The 23,949-nt window shown below is 40.4% G+C and overlaps 1 protein-coding gene across 3 annotated transcripts; it reads left to right on the forward strand.

Moving 5' to 3' along the window:
- Positions 1-892: 892 nt before the first annotated feature.
- Positions 893-23,531, forward strand: HSPH1 (heat shock protein family H (Hsp110) member 1). Of its 3 annotated transcripts, none has more exons than XM_042838908.1 (18): positions 893-1,016; positions 1,319-1,376; positions 4,436-4,576; positions 6,286-6,408; positions 7,518-7,617; positions 10,852-10,985; positions 11,463-11,707; positions 12,591-12,819; positions 13,668-13,774; positions 15,238-15,371; positions 17,125-17,330; positions 18,090-18,221; positions 18,966-19,103; positions 19,496-19,621; positions 20,553-20,660; positions 20,775-20,894; positions 21,975-22,136; positions 22,668-23,531. In XM_042838908.1, exons 1-18 carry the CDS (start codon positions 910-912, stop codon positions 22,866-22,868), a joined length of 2,571 nt encoding a protein of 856 aa, XP_042694842.1. In that variant the 5' UTR covers positions 893-909; the 3' UTR covers positions 22,869-23,531. The 3 variants fall into 3 exon arrangements, with proteins under 3 accessions (XP_042694842.1, XP_042694844.1, XP_042694843.1); XM_042838909.1 differs by lacking the exon at positions 893-1,016 and adding an exon at positions 1,126-1,218 and having other exon boundaries at positions 1,299-1,376; XM_042838910.1 differs by lacking the exon at positions 18,090-18,221.
- Positions 23,532-23,949: the final 418 nt, after the last annotated feature.

Genomic DNA, 23,949 nt, shown 5'->3' on the forward strand with positions numbered 1-23,949 from the left:
GCTGGGACCCACCCAGAACACACAGCCCAAGCTCGGCACACAGCAGACCTTCATCTGCAGCGGGACGTGGCACTAGACAGATAAAACCCTCTTTCAAAAGAGCAAGCGATGCAGCACACACACACCTAACCTGCTCTGCCACTTTTGACTATAGAGTTTTCTAACAGCAAGGAGGGGAAACACCTATCATTAGGCATCCCCAGCTGTACAAAAATAAGCTTCCCAGTGAGCTACAACAAGGACTTTGTTTCAGCCAACCTCTTTTCTTTCCCTCTCTCACAAATACAGGCTCAGGAAGGTACAGACACCTCCGAGACCCGAGCACAGGAACGCACCCAGTGATGCCCTTAAAACCCCAGCGGACCGCCGTTATGGGAACGAGGGGCAGCCCTCCCCCCGCCAGTCCGAGCCAGCCCAATGCTCGCGCCCCCCACAGCACAACAGCGCCTCAGCGCCCACGCGAGCAGCAACAAACGCTCTCCTCTCACGCACCCAACCGCCGCGCCCAACAGCCGCGAAACGCGCCCAGCCCGCGCTCCCTATCCCCCGCCTCTCACATCTGGCCACGCCCCTTCCGTGTGGCCACGCCCCTTTCCCACCTCCTCCCCTCGTTCTCCTTTCTGAGTCGGTGGCGTCGGCAGTCGCTATGAGAACAGCTGACGTCACGGGGCCCCGGCGCCGCTGATTGGTCGGAATTGTTCGAGAACGCCGCCGAAGGCGGAAGCGGAAGCCGCACGTGGAGCCGGTGAGTGGTTGCCGCAGTTTCTGGAAACTTCGCCTCATTGTCATATTTAAAGCGGCGGCGCCGGCTGCCCGCCTCTGCGCGCCCATCTGCCGGCAGCGGGACCGGGGCGGTGGTGCCGGCAGTGGGTCGGGTGGGGGGGGCCTGTTCGCGGCGGTGGGGCGGCCATGGCCGTGGTGGGCTTTGATCTGGGCTTCCAGAGCTGCTACATTGCAGTGGCGCGGGCCGGCGGCATCGAGACGGTGGCCAACGAGTTCAGCGACCGCTGCACGCCGTGAGTGAGGGGACCGGGGCGGGAGCTCCAGGCGGGCCGCCGCCTTTCCGTGGTTCGGGGTGCGCGGCCGTTCAAATTACTTAGCTTGCTTTAATAAAGGTGGATCGGAAGCGGGGCGGTTTGGATGGAAAACGGGCGTCTGCCGCTCGGAGTTCGGGGCCGGGAGCGGCGGTGCCAGCGGGACGGCCACGCTGTGCGGAGGGTAACGGGGCTGGAGGGGGGGGATGGTGGAGCTCCGCCACTGCTGGAACGCGAGCAGTCTGCCGTCAACGCCGCGCTCAGCAGTCCCTTGTGCTTTGCAGGTCGGTGGTCTCGTTCGGCTCCAAAAACAGAGCTATCGGCGTCTCGGCCAAAAACCAGGTGGGTTCCTTATAGGTGGCTGTGACTGGGAGGCTGACGGCCCGGCGGCTCGGGTGCCGGGGGTGCGTGGAGAGCCGCTGGGCTGGAGTTGGAACGGGTAACTGTCGTTGGTACACCTGTCGGAGGATCCCTACGGGTCCTTTTGAACTCGGGGTGTTGTACGGTAGAAAAATGATGTGCTGTAGTGCTGCGTTGCTTTCGGAGGAACGCAGGTGGTTCTGCTGGAACTTCCCTGCTTGCTGTTTCTTTAATGGTAATATTTTCCAGTAGAACACGCTCCTTTCCTGATGGCCTAAGCATCGGGTTTGTGTTCTTGGTGCTTTTCTATAGCTTTCTCCTGCGTCTGAGGGAAAATGTTTGAATGCTGTGTAGAGGTGCTTAAAATTAGATAGGAAAGAGAAATGTTAGTTGAGGTTTCCTAAAGCAGTGTAGCTACCTCACTGCTTTTGCTGGAAGATAAATGCCTGTGTATTTTTCAAAAGCTTAACATTTATAGTATAAGTAATTTGGTTTTATTGCTTGAGCAGTTTGATAGGTACATAAAGAAACACTGAGTGTTTTCTTCACTGAAGTAGTATTTTCATGCGCAAGAATTAAGCTCTCCTCTTAGCGTTTCAGAATAGCTAAATATAGATGTTAAACAAATCCTCAGGTATTGTCAAGCCTTGTATCTGTTGCATAACCACAGCTGGTAAGGGATTGAGGAGCCTGCAGCTCTGCTGGGCTGTGCAGATCTGTGGTGAAAGGACTGCAGTGTGTTTCCATGGAGAGAGCATTGGAAGAGACTTCCTTCTCTGTAACAGTTCTCTTAGTTTTGGAAGCTGAGGGAATATGAATAGCTTACACATTCACAAACACATGTACTCCTTCGGTTCAAGGTTAATATTTGAAGTAGTACAGTCATTACATGCATTTATGTTCCCTCTTTAGAGAAACTTCATTTTAGCATCTCTTTTGTTTTCTTACTATGTGCTTTTACTCAGAAACTAACAACATTCACTTGTGTGCAAAAATGAGTCATTTATCAAAATAGAAGTAATCTGAATCCTATGTGGAAGCTCTTGAGAGTATCTTAGTATTGTTTGCTGATGAAATGCTAGAACTTGAAGCACGCTGAAAGGGAAAAAGATTGTGACGTATGAAATTGTGTTTAAAGGACTGTGTTTGGGATGAATGCCAGCGAGTTCAGATGACTTGAGGCAACTATTAGGTTATGTGGATATATTACATCTTCTGTGCTTGGTTGTCTACCAGTTGAAACTGAATGGTTTTTGCAAGAAAAGAAAAGCAAAGCATGTGGTACATTAAATGCTAAAAGATGCAGAGCATTTGTTCCTCTTGCTGAGGCAGTTGATTTTGGCTGACTGCCCGTCAGGCACATTGTTTCTTTCTTGGATGTGGAAGTTCCTTCACATGGAAAAACTTGAGTTATGTTTTCTGTGCCTTAGAGTGTAGCAGATGCTTAAATGAAGGAGTACAATCGTCCATTTCATTTGAAGTTACTTATTAAGAACTTCTTTATAAAGTGAAAAACTCACCAGTCAACAATGTGACTGCATGCAGGAGCTTATGATCGTACTCAGGGTCAATGTCCTTTGAGACCTGGAGAGCTGCTGCTGGAGTATATCTTCAGAGAGTTTATTTCCTTAGGTAACCCTGGTAGCCTGGAGATGAGAGCAGTTTATTAGTTAACAGACCATAATTCTCTGCTTCCTTAATTGTGACTAAGCAGGAAGATATTGAAATGTGCTGCAGATCTAATGGCATACAATTACTCTAAAAATATCTGAAGATTGTTCCTTGGAAGAGACTGTGAGTGTTATTCTAAATTAGGCCGTAAAAGCCACCAGAGTGTTTGTGCTTCTCTGCCAGCTACGTAAAAATTATTTTTGCTTCCATGTTGTTCCTCAGTATGTTCATCATTTGACTTAATACCATTTAATCTGTTGGTGCCTGCCTAAAGTTACTTCCACAGCTTCTCTCCAACAGATAGGTTTCATTCTACTTTGAGATACTTGTATCTCTTTTAGGATAGCCTAGCTGTCTGCTTTCTGTTCTGCATTGCAGTCCTAATAATGTTTCTCTTTGATCAATTGGTTCTGTGGGGTTCTTGTGCTGCAGTTCAGTATATATTTCAAGCTAACTGGTACCAAAGTAATGTCATGCTTCTCTCTGCTGTTTGTGCCTTTTGGTCTGGTGCAAAGAACTGGAATGACTGCTAGGTGAGCACAAGGAGGCAGCTCACCCTCTTTAAGAGTAGCTCAGGGAAAAAGTACTGAAATGAATGGGAAGTCTAATGCCAATAATTAAAGATTCAGGTGTGTGTATGTGTGTGTGTGCTCATTGTAGTGGTGCTTCAAGTGAACCCTTGGGGGTGATGAGGTTACTGGTGAATTGAGTGCTAGTTACAGGCCTGGCAAACACCTGAAAAAGAGGCTTTTAATTTGTTGAATCACATCTAGATTAGATGAGTAAAGTAGTAGGCACTGTAAATCATATTATGGCAGGACAAGGGCAAATGGTTTGAAGTTGAGGGAGGGAAGATTTAGGTTGGATACCAGGGGAAGTTCTTTACAGAGAGAGTGGTGAGGTGCTGAACTGGCTGCCCAGAGAGGTTGTGGATGCCCCGTGCCTGGAGGTGTTCAAGGCCAGTTTGGATGGGGCCCTGGGCAGCCTAGTGTAGTATTAAGTGTGGAGGTTGGTGGCCCTGCATGTGGCAGGGGGGTTGAAGATTCATGATCCTTGAGGTCCCTTCCAACCCAGGCCATTCTGTGATATTACTCACCTGATTGCTTGGAGGTTTTAGAGATGCTCATATAGTGCTGCCTGTACTTAATGTATACTCTTCTGTGACATGTAGCTCTTTTACCTGATTTTTTTTTGTAGTGATGAGCTGTTATAAAATACCAAATAGTAATTACAGGTATTATAGTAACAAATGTGACAAGTAAATGAACAGTTTTATTGAAGAGTGACTGATGCTTGGGGCATACAGGGCAACACTGAACACTGCAGGTTGATGAAGGATAGTTTTGTAAATGTCTTGTATTTCTTTACAGCAAATCACTCATGCCCACAACACAGTATCTAACTTCAAGAGATTCCATGGCCGTGCATTTAATGATCCGTTCGTTCAGAAGGAAAAGGAAAAGTTGAGTTATGATTTGGTTCCTATGAAGAATGGTGGAGTTGGAGTAAAGGTATGCTTGGAACATGATATTTTCAATTTTGTAGTTACACAGAAAAGTTTGTTTCAGCTTTTACTCAAGAAAATTCAGGCTCCGTTTAAGTAGCCTAAAGGTTTTCCTTAACCATTCTGTTGAAGAGGAGCCCCTTGTACAAATAGCCAGCTTCCATTTTTAAGTCGTGCATACTAAATATCAAATTAACATTTGTTTGCAATAATTGCTGAAATCTGAGCTTCTCTGTTGCCAAATTGTGCATCCAGGTCAAACATTACAGTCAAGGATGATCTGGAGGTTGTGTGGATTTGCTTTTAAGTATTAAACTTTTTGTCACTCCTGTGTGGAATGCTCTGTAACAGTCTAATCACCTGGTTACATACTGCCTAGTAAGTAGCATGAACTCTAAATTAGAACCTTGATTGTAAACAAGTGGCATGTTTTTAGAGCACTGTCTGGTGTCTTCTAGGATGTTTGCAACAGTAATTGACCGTCTTGTACAACTACTCCAGATCCAGTCCTGCTTACACTACCAGTAGGTTGCTGACGCAGTGTCAGCATTTCCTGTGAGAGGTATCCTTAGTGTTAATTCATCTACAGACCTGTACCAAAAATACTGATATCCAAGCTTGTGAAATTCACTTGATGCTGCTTCAGTAGTGACGACCCTAGCTTAGTTAGGGTGTGTCTTGATGCTTTTCTACATACTTTGAACTGATTTATCAAATTTTAGGCATAGATCAGGCTTTGGTAATGAACGGATTTACAGAGAAGTCAAGCTATATAAAAGAGGAGGTGCCTTTTGTTGTGCTGACTGACTGGTGATGTTAACAGATGCGTTCCAGACGGAAATTCAAGTGCATGTAGGAGTGCTTTACTGTAAGTGAAGTCTAGTAGCGAGTGAAGAGTGTTACTTATCTTTTATTTGTTCTTAGTCTGTTTGCAGAACAAATTAGTAGATTTTTTTTGGTCATGTTTTTTCCAATTTAACTGCTGTAAAAATAAAATGTAATCGATTCAATGTGTCATACAATTGGTTAGAGAACAGTTTTTCTTCTAAAACAGAAGTGCTCTGATTTTTTGTTTTCTTTTTTTTCCTGATTAAATGTTGTGGATGAAAATCAGTTACTCTTTCAAGAATCGATTTTTAATGTGTTCCTTCACTTCATTGGCATTTATGCTATTACACAGAAAACTGGTGATTCAAAAATCCCTTTTTGGTAAGGAAACAGTATGAGAATAAACTTTTTCTGAGCTGTATCTTTTTAGTTGGCTTATGTGCATAATCTGTATTGTAGTTTGAGCTTTCCCTCTAGAGAGACTGCAAATGTTTGAGCAGGCTTATAAAAGTGTCAGGGGAAAATAGCAAGTAATTCTGGACTTTTCTGTAGTTGATAGCAATTACAAAATGGGTTATTTCAACTGGCTTTGACGTAATGCTATATGCCTACGCCTTATTTGTGTTTTAGACTCAGTCACTCAAAGGTGCAAACTGTCAGCTGTTACTTTTGTCCATAGTGTTCATATGGTTCTCAGTGCTTAATTTCAAAAATGGGATTATTGCTTCTGTGGCAAATGAAATTGTAAATTCTAGTTCGCTATAGAACAGATTAAGCATGTCAAGGTTCAAAGAGTGTTAGTCAACAGTGTGCCAAAAAACATATTAACTGTAAGTAATTCTTTTCATTGATATAATGGAATTACTTTTCCTGCTTTTTTCTATCCAGGTCATGTACATGGATGAGGAGCACATCTTCAGTGTGGAACAGATTTCAGCGATGTTGTTGACAAAATTGAAGGAGACTGCAGAGAGTAACCTGAAAAAGCCAGTAACTGACTGTGTTATTTCTGTAAGTAATTGTAGTGCACAGGAACATTGTCCTTAAACTTCAGCTATTGAGGACATTTTGTTCTTTTTCACTGTACATGAATAGAAACACCAGATAAGCACTTAGAAAAGGATTAATCCTAACTAACTTCAAAGCTCCTGACTTAAAAAAATCCCAGGGCCACTTCCATATTTCAGTCTCTGAGCCACTGCATGAGCTCATTTTCTTGGGAAATGTTTGAACTCTGGCACAAAGAACACCTTTGGGATCCAGATGTGTACCATTCTATAATTTTATCCCATGACTAAACACTTGAATTACTTGTTAAAGATACCTTTATTTGTCAGAATTTGCCATCTGGCAGCTGAAATTAATTAACTTCAGTTCATTTTTCAATTTATGACTGCATGAGAAAATGACCGCAGAACAAGAAAAAACATTGCATTGCAAAGCCTAAATATAAAATGGCACCTGCCTCTGTGCATTCACTGACTCTTTGAACAAGTCTACCTCGTGTTGTATCTAGAAATATTTTAGTTTGTTATCCTTAAAGGAGTTTATCCACTCAGTAATCTGAAAAGTTTATGTCCTCTAATGATTTAGTTTCAGTCTCCAGGGATATCACAGGTCACTGTCCAAAGCAGCTGATTTTCAACAGCGTAATCCTCCAGAACCTCTTGCTAATTCTTCTCCAAAGTAATTTTGTCCAAAGCAGATACTTAATTATAACTTTTTCATTGTTGTTTTTGTGTCTCTCACACCTCTATTGCAGCACTGCATTTTTATTTTGCTTTCCTTGCTGGTAAATATCTACCAGTTGTGCCTGAGGTTATTCTGTGTCTCTTTCTTGTTAAAAACCAGTCTCATATTTTGCAGCAGTAATTCATGTTCCTAACAATTTGTGTACAAATAATATTTGCTTCTTTCTAGTGTATGATTGTATAACTGATGCTCATTTAATTCCATCTCAGCTTGACTAAGTAGAATATTTAGTCTTGGTTCAACAAAGTGCTTGCAGTGAATGTTGTCCTTAAACATGAGGAATAGATGCAACTTGTGTGAGCATTTTCAAATAGATGGTGTGTAGTCTCATATTCTGAAGCTAACTTCCTACTCTCACCTGCTTTCAGGTTCCATCATTTTTCACTGATGCTGAAAGGAGGTCGGTTCTGGATGCAGCTCAGATTGTTGGATTAAACTGTCTTAGATTAATGAATGACATGACAGCTGGTAGGTTTTGTAAAACAGCAGTTTCTTCAAATTTTATGTACTGGTAGCAGATGCATCTAGTTACTCTGGGAAACTGGGCTGGCTTTAAAAAAAATAGGACACTAAACAAGTGTTCTAAACACTTCTTTATTTTAGTCTTTTTTAATGTCTTCTATCTGAAAGTGTGCAAGAGATGAAGCCTTAGTGGTAGATATCTCCCTGAGTACTTCGGCATTACAACATGTGCCTGGACGACTTGTTCTCTTAGTATCCAGATGTCCTGGAAGAGAAGACAATTCCTGGCACTCTTAAAGGAAATTTGCTGTTTAATTGTTAGCACTTAATTTCAGAGTTTTTGTCAGTATATTTGTGGTTTTAAAATGAAAAATTGGACAATTGATCTTCTTTGCTAATGTTTTCAAGGCTCTAAAAACATATTAGTCAACCAAGAGCTTTTGGTCTCTTGATTCAAGTGTTCATGTCCCAAGTCTTCATGCATCTTGTTGGCATCTGGGGAGAGGGCATTTTTCCATGCTTTTAAATGGCTTAATGATTAGCATTTGTTTCCTGAGAGAAAAGGTGGGTAAGAATTGTACCAGAGAACAATCAACTTTCTTCTTCCCACATTAGTCAGATAAATTGAGAAGGGTTTTCTGTGAAATCCACCTGGATTCATGCCTTTAAGTGAATTGCTTATTAAGGATTTAAGTAGCTTTAACATGTATTGGTAAGGTGGTACCTTCAAGATTTTTTTTCTAGAACAATTTTCAGATGAATATTCTGTATGGTAAAGTACAGATCTTTAGAAACTGTGCCAACAGGATGAACTGTTTGCAGAAATGCAAACCTTCCATTTCCTTAGCAGCACCAGCAGCTTTCCTATATAGTGTAACACAGTATTTCTCATTTTCTTGTCCTTACCTTGTAAGGCTAATAAGTACTGTTCAGCTTTTTCTAGTTTTAAATATTATGATCTTTGATAATATCTGTGGAGAAGGGATTCTGAGGTATGGTAAAGTAGAGAAGAAAATTTTGCTTATTTTTTTTCTAATGAAGGTCAAAGTCTGCTGTGATTTATTGAAGTCCTACTCACAGAATCACAGAAACACCAAGGTTGGAAAAGACCTACAAGATCACAGAGTCCAACCATCCACCTATCACTAATAGTTCTCACTAAACTCTGTCACACAACACAACGTGCAAATGTTCCTTGAACACCTCCAGGGTTGGCTACTCCACCACCTCCCTGGGCAGCCCATTCCAGAGCCTGACTACTCTTTCAGAAAAGTAGTATTTCCTAACATCCAGCCTGAATCTTGCCTGGTGCAGCTTGAAGCCATTCCCTCTCGTCCTATCACCTGTAGTCCTATCACAAGAGAAGAGGCCGACCCCCAGCTCACTGCAACCTCCCTTCACATAGTTATAGAAAGCAATGAGGTCTCCCCTGAGCCTCCTCTTCTCCAGGCTGAACAATCCCAGCTCCTTCAGCCTCTCCTCATGAAGCCTGTGTTCCAGACCCCTCACCAGCTTTGTTGCCCTCCTTTGAACCTGCTCCAGGGCCTCGATGTCTTTCTTGCAGTGAGGGGCCCAAAACTGGACACAGTACTGGAGGTGCAGCCTCATCAGAGCTGAGTACAGGGGGCAATCACTGCCCTGTTCCTGCTGGCAGCACCGTTCCTGATGCAAGCCAGGATGCCATTGGCCTTCTTGGCCACCTGGGCACACTGTCGGCTCATGTTCAGCCGAGCATCAATCAATACCCCCAGGTCCATTTCCTCTATGCAGTCTTTCAGCCACTCTGCCCCAAGCCTGTAGCGTCGCCTGGGGTTGTTGTGGCCAAAGTGCAGGACCCAGCATTTGGCCTTGTTGGAACTCATCCCATTGGCTTCAGCCCAGCCATCCAGCCTGTCCAGATCTGTCCTCTGCAGGGCCTCGCTCCCCACAGGCAGATTGATGCTTCCTGCCAACTTGGTGTCATCTGCAGACTTACTGGGGGTGCACTCAATGCCCTCATCCAGGTCTTCAATAAAGACATTGAAGCCTGGCTTGGAAACAAAGGTAACTTATTCAGCATACTCAAAAATACATTGTGTGTTTGTTTGTTTAGTCATGCCACAATCAAATTTACATCTCAAGGTTATAGCACTTCAATATATTCCATGAAATAAGAGTTTCTTCTTTTTAATTAAGCACCTCTTAATGACTCAGCTATGGGAGTGATTAATGAATGCTGATACCAGAATTTTTTAATTTTTTTTTTAAGACCCCTCCTAAGTCTGCAGTGATGAGAATGAGAGTACCAGCTGTAGGGGAACTTCACTAGATACTAGAATCCATAAATGTCAAAGCTCAGTGGGAATCCAGCTGTCCTTGTTCTAGATAGTTTAGTTTTGTTGTGACCAGGGATGCCAGCCCCTCCTTCCTAATATAACGCTGTCACTGTGACTACAATACATTGCTCTTGAGAGCATGTGTTTCCTGCCTTCCTTAGCAACTTTGCTAATGCTATAATTCTCTTGCTTGATAAACTGACCAGTAGCCTGACCTCCAGCTTGGGATTTCTTCATCATGTACAAATGCATGTTCTTGTGTATTCTATCTCACGTCAAAATTGGAGGCTTTCCTACGTAACTGTGTAGATGAAACTCTATTCAGTTTTTCTTCAATTATTGCAACAAACTCCTACCTACCTGTGCCACTGCTACAGATCAGAATTCTGCAGCAAAACTGGTAATGTTCTTCCTCTGACATGACCACCATATGCTTGCATGCTACATTAGCTTCTGTTGTATTCTTTGCAATCTGTCCCTGCCTGATACTGTGCATAGATTAAAATTCTTCCATTTTATAGCCTCTTCTGACCATTCATGGCATTCTCAGATATAATCTTCATGCCTGGGAGATATTACTTTGTAAATTCAAATGCTGCATCCTTGATTACTATGAGAAGCTAAAAGGTGAACTGTTAAGAAACAGATGGATTGAAATAGATCAGTATTTAAAACAGGTCAATTGATTCTTGGTTTTACATGCTTAGACGTTTAGGGATAGAGCATATACATGACTGAGGAAGGTTTTTTGCTTCTCTGATCCTACAATGTGTTAATGGATCCAACCTTCCATGTGGGTAAGACCTTGCATATGTGGTTTTGTCTGGTTGCTCTTGATCCTATAGCTTAATGTTTACAGGATATGTTGGCATACAGATGGAGACTCAATAGAGATTACACTGATATCTGATATTTGCTTATGCAGTGGCTCTGAATTATGGAATTTATAAACAAGACCTTCCAGCTCCTGAAGAGAAGCCACGAATAGTCATATTTGTTGATATGGGACATTCTGCATTTCAAGTATCTGCCTGCGCGTTCAACAAGAGTAAGCTAAAGGTACTAAGATTAATTGAAATTAAAAGGCTTTGAGACACTAAGCTAGCCTTTAAACCTGTCTTATTTTTAAAATCCTGAAATAATCTCATACATAGAAAGTGGCAAAGAGATAGAAGGTATAGATTTTTCAGTATCCATCATTAGTATGGTTTTAGATAAAGACTGGAGATTGCTTTGCAATGCATCAGTGTAAGGTATACAGTGCAACTACTATCATCCAAGTGAAGTGGATGGATTAAAATTGTGAATGCTCAGGTTTGTTCACCTACTTACTTAGAGTTACTTCCATTGTAGAATGGAAGATGTGGCTGATTTTACAGATGTGGCTGATTTAAATACTAAGACTGTACATAGAATTGTAGGCTGGCTTGTCTCCCACCTTTTTCTTGAAACAAAGACTTGCCAATATTGGATGACTTCTGTTCTATTTGGTTTCTGTTGAGTGTTAGACTGAATAATTTTGTTCTTTCAAACCAGGTACTGGGCACAGCATTTGACCCTTTCCTAGGTGGAAGGAACTTTGATGGAAAGCTAGTAGACTACTTTTGTGCAGAAATAAAAGCAAAGTACAAACTGGATCCAAAATCAAAAGTTCGAGCTCTTCTTCGTCTGTATCAGGAGTGTGAGAAGCTGAAGAAACTGATGAGTTCAAATAGCACAGACATTCCCCTAAACATTGAGTGTTTCATGAACGACACTGATGTATCTGGAAAAATGAACAGGTGAGCACTATGAGAGATATTTAAGATATATGGCCCCCAAGCAACTGCATAACCAAGTGTTTATTTCCATTTCAATAGAGACTTAACTGTGCTACAATTAAGTGCGGGTGTTGAATAGTTATTCCAACTTAGAAATACAACCACTAAAGCTAAGATACAATGCTCAGCTACCAGAGCAGTGTTTCAGTGTAATAATGTGTATATAGGAACCTTGGTTTCTTTCTGTAGAATGGCACAGTTTTAAAATGACAGGTTGATGCCTGCAAAGCAGGGCAGGGAGGTTGGCTTGCATATATTTAGGTCTGCAGCATATTTTAGGTAACCTAAATCTCCTACTGTTCTTAAAAGAAAACTTCAATTGTTGTTGTCTTATTTTTTTCCCCTGTTGCTCTTACTGAACCGTGGGTGTTAGGAAAGAAATAAAGGACAGAAATGGTACCATGGGGGTGACTTATTTATGCCTGGAATGTACTCACAGGCACAGCTTCATTTCTAGTCAGTCCTTTAATTTCTGAGTGGGTCATGTGGTTGGTTGTTTTCCCGTTATTTAGAAAACAGGTAACTTCTTTGTAAAGGGAGTATGAGTGCTTTCTCTAATCTGTAACCTGTGCTGAGAGTCATACACACAACACCTGCCCAAACAGGACCTTTATGTTACTGTGCTACCCTGATAGCAGCATAGAAAAATCTGTATGCGGCTGTTCGTGTACTGCCTTGTCTCCTGCTGTCAATTCAGCCTACTCACAGGGACTCAGATTTAAGGCTTTTTGCCTTACAGCGTAGTTAACAAACCCAGTCAGAATCAGTTAAGGAAAAAAAAAACAAACCATGAAATCTTAGTGGTGTAATGGGCAGGTTTGGTTTAACACACTTCTTTCCTTAGGTCCCAGTTTGAAGAATTGTGTGCTGACCTGCTGCAAAGGATAGAGATGCCTCTGCTTTCGTTAATGGAACAAACACAACTGAAAGTGGAAGATGTGACTGCTGTAGAGATTGTTGGAGGAGCAACCCGCATACCTGCTGTCAAAGAGAGGATTGCTAAATTCTTTGGCAAAGATGTCAGTACAACACTGAATGCAGATGAAGCCATAGCTAGAGGCTGTGCTCTGCAGGTACGGTATTGGCAGCACTTGAAAAACTGAAGAATTACATTTCTTTAGAAATGGCTGAAGTGCTCCCTTAAAGGCATTCAAAAGAACATGTTCACTGAGTCTTCTAATCAGACTCTTCTTTGGTGCAGTAGTTTAAAATGCCACTGTGCCAACTCTTGGGTGTGTTCTTAAACAGCCAACTCTTCAGAAGAACAAACCATTTGATGAGAGAAATTTAATAATCACAGACAAGCTGGGAGTGTTTTTATCAACAAAGTGTGCAAGAATATGTATGAAGGAAGAGCCAAAAACACTACATATTAGCATTTTCTGGTATCAAGTATGATTCTAATATCAGTATGAAACTGACTTTATTCCCTTCCCCCTTGCCATCCGTAAGGTATTTTTACAGATTGTAATGAACTGCATTTTACAGGCAAACCACTCATTCGCTCATCTTTTCTGCTCTGTGCATTCTTTTATTTCACTTACTTTCCTTTATCCTATTTCACCAATTGCTTTCCATTACTGGCAGTCAGTTGTCTGCAGGGGAAGAAGCAAGACATAAAAAGCAAAGGCTTCTTTCAGGGCTAAGTAATGCAGAGCTTCTGTTCTTTTACATTTCCGCTGTTCCTTTAGACTGCTGCCTTTTTCACAAGCTGCAGTAAGAATAATGCTGAAAGTTGTGCTAACCCAAGCAATATGAACATATCTGTATAGTTCTTTTCTTATTACACTGCACTGAAATCAAGCAGTTCACCTACTTTAGTCACTGCAGTTCTCATTTTCTTGTTTACGGATGTTTAAATTTCACGGAGACAAGTACCAGAGTAGTTAAGCAACTGCAAAGTGTGTGTTTTTTCTTCTAGTGTGCAATTCTTTCTCCAGCTTTTAAAGTGAGAGAATTCTCTGTGACAGATGCTACACCATTCCCAATCTCTCTGTTGTGGAACACTGAAGCAGAGGACACTGAAGGGTAGGTAGCTCAAACTGCTGTTCTCTGAAGCGTTTGACCTTTCAGTTCAAGGGCAATGTTCTGGGTTGCATTTAAAGTAGGATCTTGGCATTCTGATGCAGAAAGTCTGTAGATCACGTAGCAGAGAAGGTTGGTGGTGGAGATTCTGTTGTAAAGGCATGAGTTTAAAGATTTTAGTCATAATTACCCTTGCACATAAAAATAATTTAAAGATAACTTTGAATTGCCAACAAACGTTGTCTTGCATTACTCTTATCTGTTTGGTAGGTTTTGAAATATAAAGTGAACAAGAAAAGTTCCGGAAGTACCAGTACCACTTCTTTGGCTTTTCTATTGCTAGTTTCTGCTAACATCTACCCAGATTTTTATTTCAGCAGGAAGGTTGTACGCTATGTAAACATTGTGTACTTGCATGGATACTGTTTATCTGGCTGAAAACAGAAGCAAGGATTTAACTCTTAGGGCTTCTTAAGAGTAATTCCTTGCAATTGCAGCACCTCAAGACTCTGACCTATGTTATTAGTGGTGATATGCATGAAAGAAGTTGTTCTTCCTTTCTAGGATGTTGAAAGGTCTGAAATTCTCTTTTGGAGTGTCTGGAGTGCTGGGGGGACTTTTCATCCTGTTTTTTTTTTTTTTCTTGTTTTTGTTTTTGTTTTTTCCCTACAAGCTCTTTGCAGCTCAAATTTTTCTTTTGTCTTTAATCTCATGGAAATGCAGAACCTATTTGTTCCCTCGCAGGCTTACAAGAGCAAACTGTGGGTTTGTGTTTTAGGTGAAGCTTCTGTTTTCTCACATGGAATTTGTAGATGGGATACAATAACTTTCTGTAGTTAGGGGAGTTTTTTTTGTTTTTTGTTTTTTGTTTTTTTTAAAGTTGGGAATTAGAATGAATTAGAATCAGACAGGCATGTAACAGTAGACAGAACTTAGACAAAGAACATAATTAAAGCTGGCTGTCTTTGTCATATCAAGGAATGAATAATAATCCGGTGTCAGGGTTTTCAAATGAGCCACAGAAGGTAAATGAATAAGGTAGTAATGGGGCTGTAATTTGCTTTTTGAGGCTAAGTGAGGAAGGGTGCAAATCATAATTTCAGTTATGCAGTTCCAGACTCAACAGTAGCCCTAAACTTTGGAAGGAAAAACAAATGCTGGAAGTCTACTGATGGTCTGTCACCAGTTACCACCTAAACCTGAACTTTTCTTCTGAGACTCAAAATAGGATTAGGATTTTTTCTGATTACAGGACAGAGCAGTAATTCTGTCTATGTGGTATGGTTGCAAAGCCTCTTTGAATTTTTAAAGAGGGCAAATATGCCAGTGCGTAGTGATGCTTCTTTGAAGATTTCTGATGCTAAATCAAGTCTTTCACCTCAGATATTGGACTTGATGATCTTTAAGGTCTTTTCCAACCTGAGTGATTCTATATTCTGCTAAGTGATGTTTTCTTCTAATTGTAGGGTTCATGAGGTATTCAGCAGAAATCATGCAGCACCTTTCTCCAAAGTTCTTACCTTCTATAGGAAAGGTCCATTTGAGTTAGAAGCTTTTTATTCTGATCCTAATGGAGTCCCATATCCAGAGTCAAAAATTGGTAAGTAATTGTGCTGGAAATATTGCTGTCTTACATTGTTTAATATCAGTGTTGGTCTTAAATCAATTCTGTAATAGTAGTATTTATACTACTGTAGCTTTCAGTCTCTGGAGGACTCAGTTGTTAACAAATATCTCATTCCATAGATGGACAAAATCCAAATTTGATTAGCTTCAAAAGTTGTTTTAGTCCAGTGATGAAATGAAGGGAACTGTAACAGTACAGCCAGGACTAGATTGAGACTATTTTTGTGAGAGAACTTCTTACCATGTTTTCTTTTCTACTAAAGCATCCTTATGCACTTAGACCTCAGTATTTTTAGGGTGGTGGAAGCAATGATAAAATCTCTTACTAAAAAAATGATTTATTTTCTGTTTTGTTTTTGTCTTACCCTTGATTTATTGACCGGGTAGGCATTTCATGGTGCAGCTGTTCTGTTGGTTAACTGTGTACCTGGATGAGAGTTAGACTGGAATTGCTGTGTTAAAGATGAACTTAATAAATATTCTTGAGATGACTGGGAGAATACATAGGTCTAAAACATTGCAATCTGATTTACCAGTGCTTCAGCTTCTATGTCATATGCTATGAAGTCACCTGTACCCATTATCAACAGAAAAAATGAGTTAACTTTCCCTGTGTTGAAGTGAATTCTGTGGTTGGTTCACAGCAAGTCGCAAAGTTCAAATTCCATTTCTTAGAAACCAGCACAATATTTTGTAGTCACAGAAACAGCAGACTTGCTTTCATGTTGACTCTGCCTTTAAAGGCCAGTAATGCAATTTGTGCCAGTTAAATTTCTATGGCTTTAACAAATGAGATGGCTAACTTCTATACAGCAAACTAAGCATGGATTTTGAAAATCTGATTGGCTTCAGCTTACTCACCAATTAAGTCTTTGCTCAGAACAGTATTGTTAGTAGCTCATATGAGTGAGTCAGGAGTTCTGATGAGACTACTGAATGAGGGCAGATCACAACTTCAGTATTATTGGATTTACCCAGCAGGGGATTAAATTCTTTGGCCTATAGAGTAAGCTGATAAAAGCTGATATGCAGGAAGATCAGATCTACTGATGAAGCAGTGCATGTGAGCATGTGTGTATCCAGCCTGTGAGAATATCAGGGAAGCAGAGTGGTCTCCAGGTCACTGTTCTGATGATGTACACAGAACCATGCAGTGGGCAGAAAAACATACCTGCTCTTAAATGAGTATCAGAAATCCCACTCTTCATATGTTCTCCCTAGACTGAAAGGTAATGGCAGGCTTTATATGGATGTTAGAAGCTGAAAGGCAAAACTGCATTATTATTTTATTACACTTTTAGAAATCCTGTTCCTCTGTTGGACAACTAAAAAGGCATGCACCACAATATTTCAATTAGGCAAAATCTTTCTAGTTTTTGTTCATCCCATTATAGTATCACAGATACCACGAGCATAGGGAGAGTGAGCTTTTACACATTGATTCTGTGTTACTAGTGACAGGAGAATCTGCTCTCTGATGAAAATCAACATTTTCCATCACTATTTAGAAGCTAAGATTGGTAGAACAATAACATCCCTTTTGTTTTTCACAGTATTCATTTAATATGGGAACCATGCAGTTAGCACATATATTATTGGCAGGGTCAAATATTTATAAAGTGCTTGTATCAAAGAAGGTAGTATTTCTCCTGTCCCATAGTTTTACTGTCCTGTAATGTTACCTAGTCTATTATACACACAGTGAATATAGATTCTTTTGACTTCAGGTAGGTATGTTATCCAGAATGTGGCAGCTCAGAAAGATGGAGAGAAGTCTAAAGTTAAAGTGAAGGTCCGTGTCAATACTCATGGCATTTTCAGCGTGTCCACTGCATCCATGGTAGAACCAGTTAAAAGTGAAGATAGTGAGGATGTCGGTGTTGAGACTGAATTGGAAACTCAGGACCAGATGCCTGCTGAAAATTCAAGTGATGTGAGTTGGCCTTTCTTGTGTCTAAATATCCTTACTGATGAAACTGTTCTGCTGGTACATACTTGGGAAGAGAAGTACCTTCTAAGGAAGCAAAATGAGGTTAATTTTGAGGTGTGCGTAGTTATTAGTAAGATACCTTTGTAAGAAAAGGAGGAAATAAGTATTATCTTGAAAAATTGTGTGGATTTCAAAATCAATTATCAGGCATCATGTGATGTGGCAGTAGGTGGGTTTCCTTGAGGGTGGGATTGCTTACAGTCATAATTATCAGTGTTCCAGGTAGGAGAACTTGATTTAGACTGGGAGTCCTCCATGCTCTCAGTCTCAAAAAGAATTGTGCCTAATGCTCTGTATTAGAGAACTTTTGAAACCTTGTGATAGGGAAAATTGGATCCTTTTCTACAGCATGGAAGGAAAGGGGAGCAATGGGGAATAATGCAGCACTGTTATGGTGGATTTTGTGTTATTTATTTTTTTGAAGAAGAAGAAAAAAAACCTTAAAAAGCTATGACTTGATAAATTCAAAGCCACTTTTTATAAAGGAAGGTGGTAGAATGCACACACGCGAGTATTGTGCTGCCAGCCTGGCACTGGTAGCACTCTTACAGAGTTAGTTAAAGCGTGTGTGTTTGCGTGTGCACAGAATGCTTTGTAGGGCACTTGGTACAGTATTGTGTGTCAGAAGTGGTGCCCTATAACTTCGAATAAATTCCAGTGCACATGCCTTCTACATCCTTTGTGCCTGGGCTTTCATTTCAGAAAAATAACCAGCAAGAGAACAGTGAGGCTGGAACACAGTCCCAGGTACAAACTGATGGTCAGCAAACGTCACAGTCTCCCCCTTCATCAGAACCTCCCTCTGAAGAAAACAAAATCCCAGATGTCAAGAAAGTGAGTGACCCTTTAACTCTGTTGAAATTGTTATGCTCTGATGGTGGCATTTAAAATTGTTAACATTCCAGGAGAATAGTGAAGAACTTGGTACTCAAAACCCTTTTTCCTACTTTTATACCTTTTTTTATTTTTAATTGTCAAAAATAATCTGTGTATCTTGTGGTGATTTTCATAAAAAACTTTGCAGAATTCCTGCTAGATGCAAGTCTCTCTACCCTTGCCTCTCTTTACGTGGAGTTGTACAGCTAATTTGTTTGGAAAGGAGATATTTCCAATCTATTCAACAGCTGTTAGAGGCCAAAGTCATTAGGTCTGTTGAGAGAAGCTTGAGTCGGGAATTTATAAACTGAAAGGGAGATAATCAATGTGTGGAATATGTGCCTGTGTGATATTGCTAGGAGCTTGCTCTTTGATCTGTGTGAGATGAGAAACTGTTTTAGATTAAAATCTCGGTGCTGTCAGCATCACCAGTGAAGCGCTAAGCTATAGATGGGTGCTTCTGGAAAACCTGCAAATAGATGATAAATCTGGGGAATGTCCTTCCTGTTGCTCACTACTGTCTGTGAAATACTGTAGCCAGACTAGGATAGCAGGTGGACTTCCTTGAGAGGACAAGTGCCTTGCAAGTACATGTTGAGGATTCTCCAAGAGCACCATCTCTGTTCTTCCCTATGGATGTTTCTATCATAGCGTTAATTCGTCAGTCAGGAATGTATCTTATTTTTCTTCTCTCCAACTTAGACAAGTGAAAAGAAAGGCGATCAGCCTCCAGAAGCCAAAAAACCCAAGATAAAAGTGAAGAATGTGGAACTGCCTATTGAAGCTAACTTGGTTTGGCAGTTAGGAAAAGATCTCCTCAATATGTATATTGAAACAGAGGTGAGTTAGTGTGGGTTGGACTGCTTTTGTCATTGCAGTTATTAACAATTGCTCTGCTTTTCAGAGCAACCTCTGATATTTTTTTTTTTATATAAACCTAGAATGTAGACACAACTAATTGAGTGGGCTTGTAATTCTCCAACTTTAACATGTAACTGACAAATGCTAATAAGCACTGTGCTGAAGTGCTGTTTATAACAATAACATCAGAGCACTGATCTGTAGAATAAGAATCTAGAAAATGATGCACCATCTTCTCAGGTGAGTCCACTGCAGCTTTGAGAATGCCAGGAGCTGTAGCTCACATTGCTTCTGTGTTTTATAGCAGCTGTGCTTTACAGAATACTTGTTTGAACATAAGTGTTAATTAAATGTTTTACATGATCACACAGGGTAAGATGATTATGCAAGACAAACTGGAAAAAGAAAGAAATGATGCAAAGAATGCAGTGGAAGAATATGTGTATGAGTTCAGGGACAAATTGTCTGGACCATATGAGAAATTTGTTTGTGAAAAGGTAGGTTATAGGTTCAGGAGCTTCCCTGAAAACACTGATAATAACTATTTTGTATTCCTTAATCTAACTTTTCTCATCATATACTTGTCATGGAAGCAGGAATAGATTAAGATTCATTTGCATATGATCATAGAATGGTTTGGGTTGGATGGGCCTCAAGGATTATCAGGCTTTAATATTTGTGCCATAGGAAAGGTTGCCAGCCACTAGATAAGAAGGTACTAGATCAGGCTGCCCAAGGCATCCAGCCTGGCCTTAATCACCTCAGGGGTTGGGGCATCCACAGTCTCGCTGGGCAGCCTGTTCCAGCACCTCACCAATCAGTTAAAAACAAAAACAACTTCCTGATATCTAATATAAATTTCCCTCCCTTTAATTTAAAACCATTCCTCTTTGTTTTGTCATATGTACCTGTGCAAAAAGCTGATTTCCCTCCTGTTTAAATACTGGAAGGTTGCAGTGAGGGGTCTCCCACATCCTCTTCTCCAGGCTGAGCAAGCCCAGTTCTTTTAGCCTGTTGTCAGCTTATGACTGATACTGATGCAGAACTGAAGTTCTCAGGTTTAGCAAGTAGTGCATATTCCTGAGGGCTTGACTCCCTTGACTCCTTTTGCAACAAAATCCTGTTTTGCTTCTAAATAAAGATTGTGAATAGCAAGGGAAGCTGTGTTGTATTCATAACTAAAAACATGAATTAAAACCATAGCCCGTGTGTTGGTCTAGATCCTGGCAAGTAGTTACTGATGCTGCCAATGTTGTAGACGCATGTCTCCCAGTTAAAATCTGATGTGAGTTAGTTGACTTAATTAGGTGAAAGCTGCAACAGAAATGTGATTTGTCTTGTATTTACCAGTACCCTATTACTAAAGAGAAGCACGATCAATTGTAGCGTGTTTTGATGTTTGACATGTTGAATTGTATTGACACATAGGATCTGCAAGGCTTCTCTGCACTCCTAACAGAGACAGAAGGCTGGCTGTATGAAGAGGGCGAGGATGAAGCTAAGCAGGTGTACGTAGACAAACTAGAGGATTTAAAGGTAGGTCCATTAGGATGCAAAACAACCCAAATTGCAAACATTCCGAAGCACCACAAGAAACAACGTTGATGAATGTTAATGAAATGTATAACACACAGAAATTGCTTTCTCTAGAAATTAGGTACCCCTATTGAAATGCGCTATCAAGAAGCAGAGGAGCGACCAAAGCTATTAGAAGAACTGGGACACAGGCTCCAGTATTATGCTGCAATAGCTGGGGAATTCAGGAACAAAGTAAGTGGCCTCAAAGAACCTGTTTTTTGCTTAATACCAGGTAGGGTTTCATTGGGGCCTACCAGCTGGCAGAGGTTCCATATTTGAGTTATACTCTACTGTTATATAGGTCACAAATACAACACCACAAATGTTTCCTAGTAGTCAACAAAACCTCACACAGTGCATTGTATCTTCAGTTGCTTGATACTTCTGGATGTTTTCAAGCAAAAAAAAAAAAAAAAAAAAAAAAATTACTTGACAAAAAGGCAGGTCAGACTGTGTGGTCTAATTCTTGACCTTTTAAAAGGTGATCTAGTTTCTTCAGAGGTGTGCTCTTCCATTCTTAGTCCCGGAAGAACTGGATATTGTGCAGTGATGAGAAGCCTTACTGTAAAAGTAACTCAGGATTCACTAAAGCATTCAGCGCTTCTATGTACATGTTTCTTTTTTGGCACTGTTGTTTAAAGATGACTTTCTAGATCAGCATGCCTGTTTTTGGTAAACTTAGTCCTTGGGTATCAGCTTCACTGTTTTAATAGGGCAGCTCAAAACACTCAAAATTACTTAGTTTGAGATTGAGGCTCACGAGAAAATCGTATCTATTTGAAGCTCTGCGTTATGAGAATATCGTTATGACTTGAAACTGTTCAGTACTGCTACAATCTTAAACATACTGCATTCAGTGATATTAGATATTTCAAGTACGTTGAATCCATCTTCTGAATTCTCAGCCTAAGTCACAGGTCATGTTGTAGTGCAGGTCCTTCTTCTGTTAACAATTGACTGCTTCTGTGGCATCTAAAGGAATGCTCTTCTGGAAGGTGTTTTAAGCAACCTTGCTAAGAACACTGTGTTATTTTGTGACTTCTTTGTGAAGTCTGTGTTCCCTCTGTGAACTATTTCCTATTTAAATATTGGACAACGGAAAACTTACTCCAATTTTTGCATTCTCTTATCTCTTGCTGTAACAGATTCAGTCTTTGCCTAACCATTTATTTTGAAAGTTAGTAAAGATGATGATAAATTGGGATATTCTTGTCAGTGACTTCATGCAACTTTGTGACTTTATCAACTAATACAAAAAGTTTATTTGTGCAGGATGAAAAATACATCCATATTGATGAAATGGAAATGATGAAAGTAGAGAAGTGTGTGAGCGAAGTGATAGAGTGGATGAACAATGCTGTGAGTACACAGGCTAAGAAGAGCTTAGATCAGGATCCAGCTGTGCGTTCCTTTGAAATTAAGGCAAAGCTTCAGGTAAATATCAAAAGAAATTAATTTTAGAGGCTATTACTTTAAAAAAAAAAATAAATAAATGAGAGGCAGACTGACTTGGTTTGCTTCTTCTCTAAACTCCTTTTCATATTTCATCTTACTTTTCCAATATTCTTAGAGGGTGGTAAGAAACTGTAAACTAAATGAGGTTCAGCAGAAAGCAGAGGAGCTGTGCTATGCTGTTTACAATTCTGTGGAGCTATTAGTGTTTTACATGTCTTTCAGTCACCTTAATATTGAAAGGCAGTTGGAGTTTTTATTGGAAAGTACAAGGTGGTCTTAAGGGAAAACACCACAGCCACATATTAATTAAAAAAAAATTTTTTTTTGCTTACAGAACTTCAGGAAGTAGATCAGTTTATTTCAGAATACAGTGTGTACTCATCACTTTGGACTCAGAAAATGAAGAAGCAAGTTGAAACAACATTTTAGGCGTAGGACTCTTGATGTTAGTGAAGCTTATTTGTCCTTAACACTTGTTCTGACCACATCTTTTTCTCCTCTCTCTTTCAGGAGTTGAACAATATCTGTGAGCCCATTGTGACACAACCAAAACCAAAAGTTGACTCTCCTAAGGAAGAAAACCCATTAGATGAACAGGGCGATTATAAAACTGAAGACATGGGAGAAGATGACAAAAATTCAGACATGCCTCAACAAAATGGTGAATGTCATCCAGGTGATCAAAACACTGTTAGCATGGACTTGGACTAAACCACTGCACTTGCAGCAAGTTATTTCATCCCATGACAGAAGATATTTTTGCTGTCGTACATGATCATAGGATTGGGAATGCATTGTTTTGGGAACTATTTATATTTTTTCTTAAAACTTGTCTGGAATATGTTGTGTTATGGGAGGAAAGAATAGTAGTAGTGTTGGTCATGACTATCCTAAAAGGAAAATTGCCTTGGTAACTTTCAGATTCCTGTGGAATTGTGAGTTCCTACTAAGCTTCTGTGCAGTATTTAACCATTTGCATCACTAAAGATGAAGAGAAGCACTTGCTCTGAAATATACTGCTCCTTCAAAAGGTTGTATTTGAGACCTTCGTAGGCATTTGTAGATGCCAAGGTAGTTTTCTTTCATCTGGACATCTGATTGGGTATGTCAGTAAAGCCAGTGTCTGTCCCGTTCATAAGGACTTTGCAGAATAAATTTTTCTGTTGGAAGGTTTTTGATTATTGCAGTCCAAAGCATTTATCAGATAATAAGATGATGGAATGTGTTAGCAGCATGCAGAAACGCTTACGTTTCGTCTCTTGCTAAACAATACATTTTTCATGTGGGGTGCTTAAAATGAAGGAAATGCTATTTCTGTTAGTGTTATTGTGAAGCCTTTTAATGGGCTTTAAAATAAAGTTCATTTTACTGGTATTTCCTGACTTGTGGGATTTAGCTGTTTTTTGGTACTTGTGACATGTTGTCCTTTCCACTATTGATGACAGGTAATGAAGGCTGTGACTCTGTTCCTGCACAAGTTCTGGAAAAAAGAAGGTAACACTTAGTGTAGAAACGGCGTGGCTTAGTGATGGCACTTGTGAGTTGTGTTGATGTTGGACTTGATGATCTAGAAGGTCTTTTCCAGCCTAAATGGCTCTGTGTTCTTGGGAACAGTTATGCAGGGAGTTGAAAGCGTTACCCGATAAGCATAGTTAAAAACTGTAATCACAGATTCACAGAGGATCCTGCTTCAGACTCAACTGTGTTGGGGAATCAGGCACCTGAAGTTGGGAGGTAAGGGTTTTTATTTTTGGAATCATATTCCCAGGATGCTACCTGTATTGGTGTATTG

Source organism: Centrocercus urophasianus, unplaced genomic scaffold (genome assembly GCF_019232065.1).
Source record: "Centrocercus urophasianus isolate 14NV4802_14NV808 unplaced genomic scaffold, USGS_Curo_1.0 seq_9, whole genome shotgun sequence".
Lineage (NCBI taxonomy): Eukaryota > Metazoa > Chordata > Aves > Galliformes > Phasianidae > Centrocercus > Centrocercus urophasianus.